The sequence below is a fragment of the Piliocolobus tephrosceles genome, chromosome 12, assembly GCF_002776525.5.
Source record: "Piliocolobus tephrosceles isolate RC106 chromosome 12, ASM277652v3, whole genome shotgun sequence".
In the NCBI taxonomy this organism is placed as follows: domain Eukaryota; kingdom Metazoa; phylum Chordata; class Mammalia; order Primates; family Cercopithecidae; genus Piliocolobus; species Piliocolobus tephrosceles.
This window is the reverse complement of record NC_045445.1, coordinates 85219817-85231896: the sequence shown is the minus strand read 5'-3', so window position 1 is coordinate 85231896 and position 12080 is coordinate 85219817. Positions and strand designations below refer to the sequence as shown.

Genomic DNA, 12080 nt, shown 5'->3' with positions numbered 1-12080 from the left:
ACCTCCATTTGGGTTGTTACCTGCAAGTACTGACGACGTATATGAAGAAATACTGGTTTAGACCAAGGCAATTGGCTTGTATAAGAGGCCTACCCTCATACCAAAAGCCAGTTTCCTTGGTCTAGGCCAGTGTTTACCAATATATGTTCTGAGAAAACTAGTTCCATGACATGTTCCATGAAAAATATGATTTCTATTGTCAAATAAGTGAGAGAAACTTGCATATTATGGTCCTGCTCAGGAAGATTTATAGTCTTTATTAGCATATCGCAGGTCCTGGTGAATACTGCAATAAAGTAACCTGAGGAGCTTTGTAACTCAGGATTCCCAAAGTTGATTCAACCACAGAACCTCATTTATTCACATAACGCCTGTTATCCTACAAAACCACTGTTCTCTGGAATACACTTTCGAAAACTTGGGTATAGATAAAAACTCTATCCTGTAGGCAGAGAATACCTCTAGCTCAGGTCATCATTTTGCAGATGTGTGTGTCATTAAGAATCAATCCATAATGCATTAATGATCAAAAGCAGACCATCCTTACCACATGGTGCATAAGATTATGCTATTAGCTACTAAAGCCACTGAAGTTAATCATGTTGGGTCTGTAATATTGTTGTCATGCACAAAGGATAGGATTCAAAAGTGTCCTAGGCCAAAGCATGACTACTGCCCAAGTTATCTAATGTCTGCAGGTACATATTCCTGACCTAAGGATTGTGCTAAAGAAGTTATTTCTAAGAAATATCGTGACTTCCAGCATCATGCAGAATGGTCATTTAATATTTTGAATATCTAGACATTCTGCTGTAGAATTTAATAGTCCTTTTATACACTGTCTGACCAACATTTTGGCATTTATTCAGAATCCCATCACAGTCCTACCACATAACCTCATTACTAAAGTAGGAGGCCTAGAAATCACAGATTGGTATAAACCATCCAATGATTGGATCCCCTCTACCTCCTGTTCAACAGGCAGCAGAGTGTCATACAGAATTAGCAATGTGGAACTCAGTTACTGGGATTTCTTCCATTCTCCTTTGGCTCTCTAGACTAGAATTCTAAAGACCCTCAGGCTGGTAATGCAAGTGGTAAGTCTAATTTCTGAGAAGTGCTGCTTCCTACACACAGTTCTCTGATACCCGAGTGCTTTGACTGATGTGCATAACTGAGGCATGCACCAAGGAGCAGAATTACTCTATAAATTTTGGCATCAACATGTGCAACATGTGACTCAGCACTTTGAAACTCTGGGGATTTTTTTGTTTGGCTGGTTTTTGTTTTAAGAGGTCCTGTGGTATATTGGAAATAGTATGATAGACTCAGATACAGAGAGGCCTTGTTTCTAGTCTTAGTTCTGTCACTTACTATCTTTATGACCTTGGGCAAATGACTAGAACTCTCTGAGCCTCAGTTTCTCCAACCACACTGTGGGAATAATAAAATCTTGTTTATGGTATTTTTGTAAATATGTAGAGAAACTGGTATACAGTAGGCACACAGTAAATGTCACCATACCCTTCAGTCCTTCTTTTGTGGATGAAAAATGGTCTTTGTTTGTGCTCCCAGTAACCACTGGGGTCTATTCTCCCTCTCTGCTGGACAGTGTGGCTTTTGGTTCTTGTTTCTTTGTTCTTTGGTCTCTAAATTACCCTTGAAACAACCCTTGAAATTTCCACTCCATGACCTAAATCGTCATCCCTAAGTTGGTTACATACATATTTGGTGACACTTTGGAGGAGAAAAGCTTTATGTCTCTCTAACTGTAGTTCTTAAGGGAATTTGCATATGGAAAAACAAGAGACTCCATCTCTTAATTCCTCCAAATCAAATTATCTGGGATAGTACATATATGTTGTACTCTGTCTCTTAGCATTTGCTCTTAGAGAACTATGATTAGAGATAAGTAATATTTTCTAATCATAAAAATTAATGATACTGCATATCTGATACTTGAATGAGTACTTCCTTGTAAAATTTCTACTTAAATCCTTGAGTTTTTAAAGTGTAATAGCAATAGAAAGATTTTATTATTGTTTACTTTTGCTATGAGTATTCCAAAATCCCTCAGTTGCTCTTGAGAGAGCAAGATGATGTCATAGGCAATATTTTCCAAAGGTAGTAGGCAGAAAACTAAGTACACAGCACACAATAGGCCATATATACAAAGGCAAGTATTTTACAAATATAGTAATTCAAGACAAAAGTTTCATTTTTGCTAGTAACCTGTTTGTTTAAAAACATTTTATTATTTATTATTTAAAAAGAGTGTCACTTTTCACAGATTGTGGGATGTGTTCCTTAAGATCACAAAAATGTAAAATATTTTCTTTTTATACTGAACACATACATAGACAACTTACCTGAGCAAGCTGCTTTTTAGAGACATTTGCACATCTTTTGGGATCACGTTGTTAAGAAGTAGAACTAAGGGAAAAAGACACAGCCACCCAGAAACCGGTAGAGCTTTCAGTTCATCTGTTATTAATATTTCTATGACAACAGATATCTAGGAAGTAAATAGAAACTGGCATCGCTATCCTGCATCACCTTTTTTGGAATCAGGTTCCATTCTTCTCAGTCCAGTTCATCCTTCTGATACTTTTAAGATCTCAACCAAGGCATGGAAATATCATATTTTCCCTCGCTTAATACCCCATGGAACCAATGCCCCTGTGGCTGAAGTAAAAATTAATTGTTGAGGGACATTTCAGCCCTCTAGCAGTCAACAATTAAAAACATGTAAGCACCGAGCACCTGCAGAAAACTTGCACTGGCATTTGGATCTAAGAAGAAAATCTGCATCTTAACCAAGATGAAAAGTCACCAGCCCAAGCTTGTGCAGTGAAATGTCATGCTGGCCACAATGAAACTGAAAGAGACTGATGACTCTCCTCAGGGTGGAAAATGAGGCATGGAAGCTTTGATTAGTGAGCTGTTAGGCACACAGATATTAATTTCAAAGCATTCTCATCTCCAGTCTGAGTAATAATTCTTGTAGTATTATGCAATTGTTTGGCTGCTGCAAGAAATTCAGCAGACTCCAACAAGTAGTCTTTCTTGGTCTCTGAGTTGACTGTAACTTAAATTCTACCTCCCTTCACTTCTCCTACATCTTCCCACTCCCCATCCCATCTCACCCCACACACACACACAATTCTTGTACACTGTGTTCAGAGAGATGCACACACACACATATATATGTGTATATATATAGTATATTTGTCAATAAAGCAGAAAAGAAGAAAAAACTCCAAGTAAACAATTTTCCATTTCCCCATCTCACCTCTGTCTTACAAGTAGACAGGAAAAGAGAAAACCCCAGTAAAACATGGCAACCACCCGCCTCCCCAACTTTACATGCTGCTTCCTATGTTAGAGGACCTGGCTTAGGCATCTGATTATAGAGCCTGCTAGATACAAGCCCATATTTAGAGTGCTACATTCAACAGTGTCTCTCTTTCATATTAGAAAAATTCCGGGTTGGCAACTACAAGCATCTCAAAATGACCAGACCCTGAAGAAAGGCTGACTTGCCTCGTTCAAAATGAGGGCTCTAGAGGGCTCCAGTGGATAGTCTGGAGAAACCTGGAGTCTGAGGCTTAGGAGCTTAGGTTTTTGCTCCTCAACACAGACTTTGACGTTGGGGTTGGGGGCTACTCTCTTGGTTGCTGACTCTTTCCAACGGGACCAATAGTGTTTTCCTACCTCACAGGGATGTTGTGAGGACGGGCTATAGAAGTAATAGTGGTTACCATTAATGTAGTTGTGAGTATCATGATTATTGTTTCCTGTAATGTGGCTTGGCATTGGCAAAATGCTTTTTGATTGTTCTTGATCATATATGATGGTGGCCAGGCACTGACTCAGGCAGATGCAGTGAAGTTCTGGCTCAGTCACTTGCTTTTCATGGTGTGTTGCTGGGAAGAAACTTTGCTGATGGGACTCAAGGTGTCACCTTGAACAAGAAGCAACTGTGCCTGTCTGAGGTTCCTGTGGCCATCTTTTTTTGTTTATTAGGCAATTCGTATTTCCCCCTTAGGTTCTAGTCTTCCGGATCCCTGCCAAGGACCTAGATCTTAGCCTCAGGCCCCATCACTGAGCTGAAGGTAGTAGCTGATCCACAGAAGTTCAGTAAACAAGGACCAGATTTCTGTTTCTCCAGGAGAAGAAGACAGCCAACCCCTCTCTTCAAACACACTGGGAGACTAGAGTCAGACTTTCCCTCTTACATCTAGCCTTACTGTAACCACGCTCCCTGATTGCTCTTTCACATCACATGCTTCTCTTCGTCAGTTGTGAGGCCCTCTCATTCTTCTCCCAAGCCAGACTCAAACATTGTATTGATGTCAAAGAAGAAACACTTAGAGTTTGGAATATCTTGCTCTCTCTCTGCTCCATAGCTTCCATATTGAAACCAGTTTCTTCCTCGTGGAGAAGTGGAGTCTGTGAAGCCAGGGACAGGTACATACGAGAGTCAGAAGCACTCTCCCTGACTTGCCTGGGGCCTGTCTTTCCCACCTTCTTCTCCAGTTTGTCTAAACTCTCTCTCTCTCTCTCTCTCTCTCTCTCTCTCTCTCTCCCCGCCCGCTTCACACACACACACACACACACACACACTTCTTTCTCTTTCCCCTGACTCAGCAACATTCTGGAGAAAAGCCAAGGAAGGACTTCAGGAGGGGAGTTTCCCCTTTGTCAGGGCAGAATTTTAATCTCCAGACCAACAAGAAATTCCCTAATGTGGATTGAAAGGCTAATGAGGTTTATTTTTAACTGCTTTCTCTTTGTTTGAATGTTGCATATTTCTGCTAGTGAAATTTTCCCTTAATAAAGCCATTAATACACCAATCGTATTTTCTTATTTACAACAGACTGAGAGAATTAATGCTGTTAACATTGGACCTTTTTTCTTTTTTCTTTTTTTTTTTTTTTTTTTCCTTTTTTTCTCTCTCGTTTGCTTTCCAGGTCATGCTGACCTGTTCAGCTTGGACTGTTTCACATTTGTTTTTAATGTCAGTTTAAATGTAATTGTAAAAGCATGTATGCTCTAAATTCATGTAGTTACTTTTTTCAGTGGAAAAACCTGGTATTCGAAAGCATTTCCAGGCTCCGCAATTTCATATGAACAGGTTTTTGGTAAAATCTTTTGTCCCTCACTCAGGATGGTATCTGGACAGTGAGCCCCTTTCTTCTGGCTCAGTAGTCAGAGAGAGGAGACTTGGAGACAGTTTCTGCCGGATCCTGTGCTTTGGCAAGGATGTGCAGCATTGCATATCATTCTATCATTAATTACGTTTACTCCTCCATGAACTAAAAACCATTAGACTAAATAGTCCAACATAAACCTTGAAAGATAAAATTTGATATTCTTTCGCCTGGCCATTTCTCTGACCCAGAATTGGGGCTGGGAGGGGAATGGAGACTTGGGGGAGAGAATCAAGGAGGCTTCTTGCCTGGGGGAATTTGGCATGCACTTATTAATCCCATTTGGTTGCACTCCCTACTAATCCCTCACTCCATACCTGCCAAGGATTGGCTCTGCTCCCTGCTTCTCATCCCTGTCCTAGTTCGTCCTCACCCATCTCCATTTCCCGCCACTGATCCTTCTCTCCAGTAAGATGCTATTCAACCTGATGAAATATAAAGAGTAGCACCACCCTGGAAGTCAAGATACCTTAGTTTTAGCTCCTGCTCTATCATTATCTAACTGTGTGAACTTGGGCATGACTTAACCTTTGCCCTTCAATCTGAACAGTCTTTAAGAATTGGTTTAGAGGAGAAAGGAAGTGATAGACAAGATCCAAGGCCTTTGAACCCTTTTTTGGAAATGAATCCTTTTCTTCAAACAAAATTTGACTCAGAGTCCCAAATATAGGTACAGAATAAAATGCTACTGTTCTTGTTTGAAAGGAGGTGGGATGCTTGGAGCCACATGCTCAGGCCCACTTTGCCACCTATCAGGAACCCTCGAAAAAACTTATAGGACTCTTGGGGCTCTACCATTGTACTAGACTGATGTCTGGGGAGTCTTCTAACTCCAATTTTCTCTTCTGTTACATTTCAGTCCTTGTGAAAACTCTGTATGTTTCATCAGTTCACTTTTTCAGAAAGTTCACCTGCTTGGGGTAAAGGGCATACAGTGGAGAATGTGGGGCTCAGTAACTAGCAATAGTAAAAAACATCACTGGCTGGCTTACATAATTTACTCTGTTCTAAGCATCTTACACACATACTCATCTGAAAAATCACAACAACCTTGTGAGGTAGATCTTGTTATTATCTTAGGATTCTGAAACCTGCCAGCTTGACTCTCAACCTTTGACTTGAGACCAGTTGCCCAAGATGGAAGGTTATACTTTTCACAGTTTACCACCGTAAGCAGTCTTTCAGAGTGATTTCTAGCTAGAGATCCATTCATAGAAAAAGTCAGAACCTGTCCATTAGCATACACTGTCACGGGGCACAGAGTACCTTCACTGGGTTCATCCCATTTCCTCCTAAAAATAGTCCTATGCAGTAGTCAAGTCATATCATCACCATTATATAGATGAGAAAGCTGAGGTGTAGGAGAAATCAAGAGATCTGTTCGAGGTCACATATCCCATAAGACTCTGAATACCACCATCAAGAATAATAAGCCTTTTATGTGAAAAGCATTTTAGAACTTCAGTGTCATTATTGCATTCTGCCTCCTGGAGTTCAGTGCACTTTTTCATCATGCTTTAATCTTGGAGTCCTGGTGGTACAGAATCTGCCTTCTACTCTCAGGCAACACCACAATGTCTTTATCCCTCATAACAAACTTATGAATTAAGTAATGATATTGTCCCCATTTTACAAATTAGTTAACTGAGATACTGAGAGGCTAAATCTTGCCCAAAGTCACAAAGCTAGTCAGCGATAGAGCCGGAGTTACAAATGAGGCAGCCTGACTCCAGAATATTTGCTCTTAACTACTACTCTTTATACATATGTAAGGAAACTAAAAGCCAAAGAGGGAAAGACGTCCCTGAAGTCCCACGTTGAGTTTCCCTGACTCACAATCCAGTATTCCTGTGACCTTCTAATCCTAAAGTTATACAGTAAGATCCCTTGACTCTAATCCTAGTAGATGGAAAGATGGCTGGCATGATTTAAGCTAGAGGCCACAAACTGGCTTTCCCGGAGCCAGAATTCACCTGTAGAATTCTGTTTGTCCAGCACAGTGTTTGTTTAGAAAATTGACATAGACTGCCCCTAGGCAGGGCATCAATCACTGTCACTGTCCCCAGCCCTCCCTATTTATGTTTGCCAAGCTTTTTTTTCCCTCATTTATGTGTCTGCCTGACTTGTGAAGGTATTTGAGTTTATGACTTTTAGATTTAAGCATTGCAATATATAAGCATTACACATACACACATACTCACATGCATTCACAAAAGTATAGCCTAGTCTAGCTTCACAAAGAATTTGTAGCCCTACACCAAACACACTTTTATGTTTACTTAACATTTAGAATTAGATTTAAGATCTGAATTTAGTTTCACAGGCATTCAAGTGTGGAAGAATCTCGGTTATTGTTTTTTGTTTCATACTGTTTCACCCTTGCTTTCCCTGCTGTGTCTGGATCCCTGTCAATACTGCTTTCTGCCATTCTCCATGCCTGAGTTAGGGCCCCTGCAAGCCATTCACTCATTAATCTTTAGGAATAGATGGAGATTGGAAACCAGTTTAGAGAGTTCACCATGTGCCAGGCATCCTCTCATTTAGTTCTCATAAGTGTCCGAAGAGACAGGTGGCAGCACATTCATTTTATACATGAGGAAACTAAATCTTAGAGAAGCTCAACAAAGACCTCAAAGTCATTAAGGTACTAATTAACGGAGCTGGGATTTGAATGCAAGATTGTCGGACTCCAGAGCCTATTCTTTTGCCCTACACCACAGTTCCTTACAAGGAAGATGTATTCGTTTTCTGTTACTATTACTGCATAACACATTGCCACAAATTTAGCAGCTTCAAACATTTATCAGCTCAGTTTTGTAAGTCAGAAGTTTGGCACAGCATGGCTAGATTCTCAGTTCAGGGTCTCTGAAGGATGAAGGTGTTTACCAGGATGCATTCTAATCTGAAGCTCAGGGTTGTCTTCCAAACTCATGTAATTATTGCAGGATTCAGTTATTTGTGGTTGTAGGACTAAGCTTCCCACTTCCTTTCTGGCTACCAGCCAAGGGCCATTCTCAGCTCCTGGAGGCTGCCCTCTTTCCTTTTCATGTGGACCCCAACACCTTCAAAGCCAGCAACAGAGACTCTTTCTTGTGTTGAATGTTTCTCACTCTACGGATGTCTTTCCAGGAGAATCCCAGTCCTCTGAGGGCTCACCTGATGAGGTCAGGTACATCAAGAATAACCACCCTTCAAATTCAACTGAATTAGCACCTTAATTACATCTGCCTAGTTTTTTCAACAGCATCTAGGTTAGTGCTTGACTGAATGACTGGAAGGAAGGATGTGTATGCTCAGGCCTCAGAATCTTGGGGGCCATCTTAGAAGTCAGCCGACCACAGACGTTGATTGCTTTCATGTGTCAAATTTCATAGTGAGATAGGGAGAACAGAAATATCCTTGACCTTAGGTAGAGCGATTCAAACTTTCTAAGACTTTGGAAACTTCACATCACTTTCACCTTTCCCTTGATCATGGTTGAGAAGGCCTATATCTTGGAGTGGCAAGGAGTGAGACTGCAACAGTACCTAAAGGTTAAGGAGACTAAAGAAGTTACAGATTGGTCACATCTGCTCCTCCCTAGGAATGAGCCATGGAACCTGATTTGAATTTTTTTTTTTTTCTCTAGTGCTATAGAGATAGCTCCCACAGGGGTCTAATGCCCCAAGGCTGAAAAGTTAGTTCCCCATAGGATCCAGGCATGATAATCAGACCAGGTGTTACAATGTCCTAAAGAGGAGGTATGGACAGGAAAGCCCCTTGCCAATGACCCTTTCTTGTCACTGCTCTGACTCAAGACTAATAGGGCAGAGATAGTGAGCAACTCACATACTACTAAAACTATTCACTTATACTGCCCCCTTTCTCCTTGCTTTATCACTCCATTTAAGTAAGCCAATGAGTCTCTGCCTTGACACAGCGGCAAGCTGACCTGTATCTTATATGGAAGAATTAGATTTGACTCTGGGGCTCAGGTGCAGAGGTCAGGAGGGGCACAGGGGTGGCCTTCATGGAAGAAAACAAGTTCTTGGATACTGAGTAACAGCTGAGACTAGCAAGCCTCATTGTCCAGGATTCCAAGTCGTCTAGCAACATCCTGGCCTCTGCTGCAGGGAGAACAGAGGATCCCCCGGCAGAATGAATGGAGTCTGATTTCAATTACGTTCAGTATAGTCACTCTCTTTAGGCAGAGAAGCCAGAACACCTGGTGCAGCTAGGGCCACTGTGGTCACAGGGACAAGCACACTACCTGGGTCCTGGAGGCAAGTGGGAATGCAGCTTCTCTTCCTTAAGCAGATGCCATATAGGCCTGGGGAGGAGGATGTGAGAATACCAGCCAAGTTCTCATTGGCACTATACGGAGAAAGGGGAATTATTTCATCTTGATGGATTCTCCCCACAGTCTCTGCACATATTGATCTTACTTGTAATGAGTTTGTTCAGGTTCACGGTCATCATCCCAGGGAGATCTGAGTCATTGATGGGAAAGTCGAGGTGACAGATTATATCTCGCTGATCTCATTGTCACCAATTGCTCTGTGTGTCCCTCCACCTTTTGAAAAAGTCCATGGAATCATTTGTGTATAATTCATTTGGATTTATTTCTTCTTTATCAATAGCTTTAGTGGAGTATTGTAAATGGGAAAGCTACCCCAGAGAATAGTGTACATTCACAGTATTATTCAATAGAACTTTCTGAGATGATGAAAATCTTCTATATCTGATGTTGTCCAGTATAATACAGCCGCCAATTACATGTAGATTTTGAACACTGGAAATGTGGCTAGTGAGACTGAGGGATTCTATTTTTAATTTTTTAATGTTGTAATTAATTTAATTTTTAAAAAATTTTGCTATTTTATAGTTAATAATTAAACTAAACTTACATAGCCCACATGTGGCTAGTTGGCCACTATACTGGACAGTACAAGTCTAGAAAGGTCTCAGAGAGACACATGCTGAGATATAGCAGGAATAGGTTAGTCAGAAAGAGAGCCAATGTAACATAGGGAATTCTGGATTGGGAATTAGAGCCCTGGCTCTAATCTCAGCTCTGCCACTAGGTGACCTTGCCCTCTCTGGCTTCAACCTCCCCATCTTTAACTTGAAAGGTTAAACTAACTAACGTCAAAAGTCCCAAAATGGTGGCTATGGACTGAATTCAATTTGGGATACACAAGTTTCAGGAATTTTTTAAAAAATCTATTAATGCCTTCTAGGTGTGTGTATGCACGCTTACAGGCATGTACCCATGCACAAGCATGGGACGGCAGTAAGGTATTCATTCCACTTCACCAGCGTACTAACCATTCACACACACACACACACACACACACACACACACACACAGACAGACACACACACACACATGCATGCATACACACCCTACTGTATTACCTATGTAGACCCTGAAGGTCTTTGAATCTGTCACCATTGGATAAGATAATTTCTAACGACCCTTCCTGTTTTGTCATGCTGAAAATCTTTAAGCCACTATAGTGTCCCCAATCTATTTCAATTTGGGCAGATGATTGGAGTATTCTCATAGCTTCCTGTCTCTTCCCCTCTGGATTTGATACTAGTTATGAAGTTTGGCATCAAGGATGAAGAAGGGAGGCAGGGAGGATATAACCCCAGCCCCACTCCTCAACTCCGCTTTTGGATTAGAAGTAGCGTTCCGGGCTTCAGATTCCTTGGGGAGGAAGTAGAGAGAATATGGGCTTTGTAATCAGAAGATGGTGTTCAGATGATTGGGTTCTCACTTTTTCGATAGCTGTGTTACCTCAGTTTATTCATTTGTAAAATAGGGATAAGAAATATCTTTAACCTCCTAAGATCATGTGGAATTAAGTGATGTAATGTGATGAAGCGAGGCATGCAGAAGGCCCTGAAAAAATAGTAGTTGCCCTTAAGGGAACTAAATGGTCTGGCAACTCGTGAGCTCAAAGCTAGAAAGGCCCAGTGATGGGGAAGATGGGGTCTTTCTATAGGAACTATAGCAGGGGAGCAGATCCTGTAGGCCACCAGTCTGTGGAGCTGTGTCCAAGAACTCATGTTTGCAACAAGTTCACCAAATGACAAGATATTTTGGGGTCCAGGCCTCTAACTCAAGAAGATGGTCTTGGCCCAGATCATACCTTGCAGCCTGTGCCTTTGGTGGGATGTGAGTGTTGGCAGTGGCTATGCATATCTCCTTATTACTGGCTGTGCCCAAGCCCTGCAGAAATGATTGTTGGACAAGGTCATCTTGCACTCAGGGTTGGTTTTCCAGGCTTCCTTGTTATTTTCCCCTGAGTTCTTCTGTGTTCCTCTTGCAACACCAACCCCACCATTTCCCTCTTCCCTACCCTAGTTGTTGGTCCAAACATGTAATCCATTCTTGCATTGATTTATTGAGTGACACCATAACTGGAGTTTGCATTGAAGGACTTATTTTTCTAATTAGAACTAAAAGTCAGTTCCAGGCTGGGTGTGGTGGCTCACGCCTGTAATCCCAGCACTTTGGGAGGCCGAGATGGAAGGATTGCTTAAGGCCAGGAGTTTGAGTCCAGCCTGGGCAACATAGTGAGATCCCATCTCTACAAAAAAAAATATGTTAGCCAGGAGTGGTAGTGTACACCTCTGGTCCCAGCTACTTGGGAGACTGAGGAGGGAGAATTGCTTGAGCCCAGAAAGTTGAGGCTACAGTGAGCTTTTATCGTGCCACTGCTCTCCAGCTTGGGTGACAGAGGGAGATCCTCCCTCAAAAAATAAATAAAAGCTACAAAAAAAAAGCAAAAACTGTCAGTTCCAGGTTGTATCTTTTTTCACAGGGGCCAGACACAGATGAGTAGTAGGTTTTGTTGTATTTATCCATTTAAATTGAG

General features: G+C 41.5%; 1 protein-coding gene across 2 annotated transcripts in view; it reads left to right on the top strand.

Moving 5' to 3' along the window:
- The window catches only part of AR (androgen receptor), a 166713-nt gene that overhangs the window by 138565 nt on the left and 16068 nt on the right, over positions 1-12080 (top strand). The window contains exon 4 of one of the 2 annotated variants that reach the window (XM_023198441.1): positions 3478-3527. The exons of the other annotated variant lie outside the window; for it this stretch is intronic. Within the exon in view, the coding sequence (XP_023054209.1) occupies positions 3478-3527 (50 nt within the window). Of the gene's footprint in view, positions 1-3477; positions 3528-12080 lie in introns of those variants that run through there. 2 annotated transcript variants of the gene reach the window in all.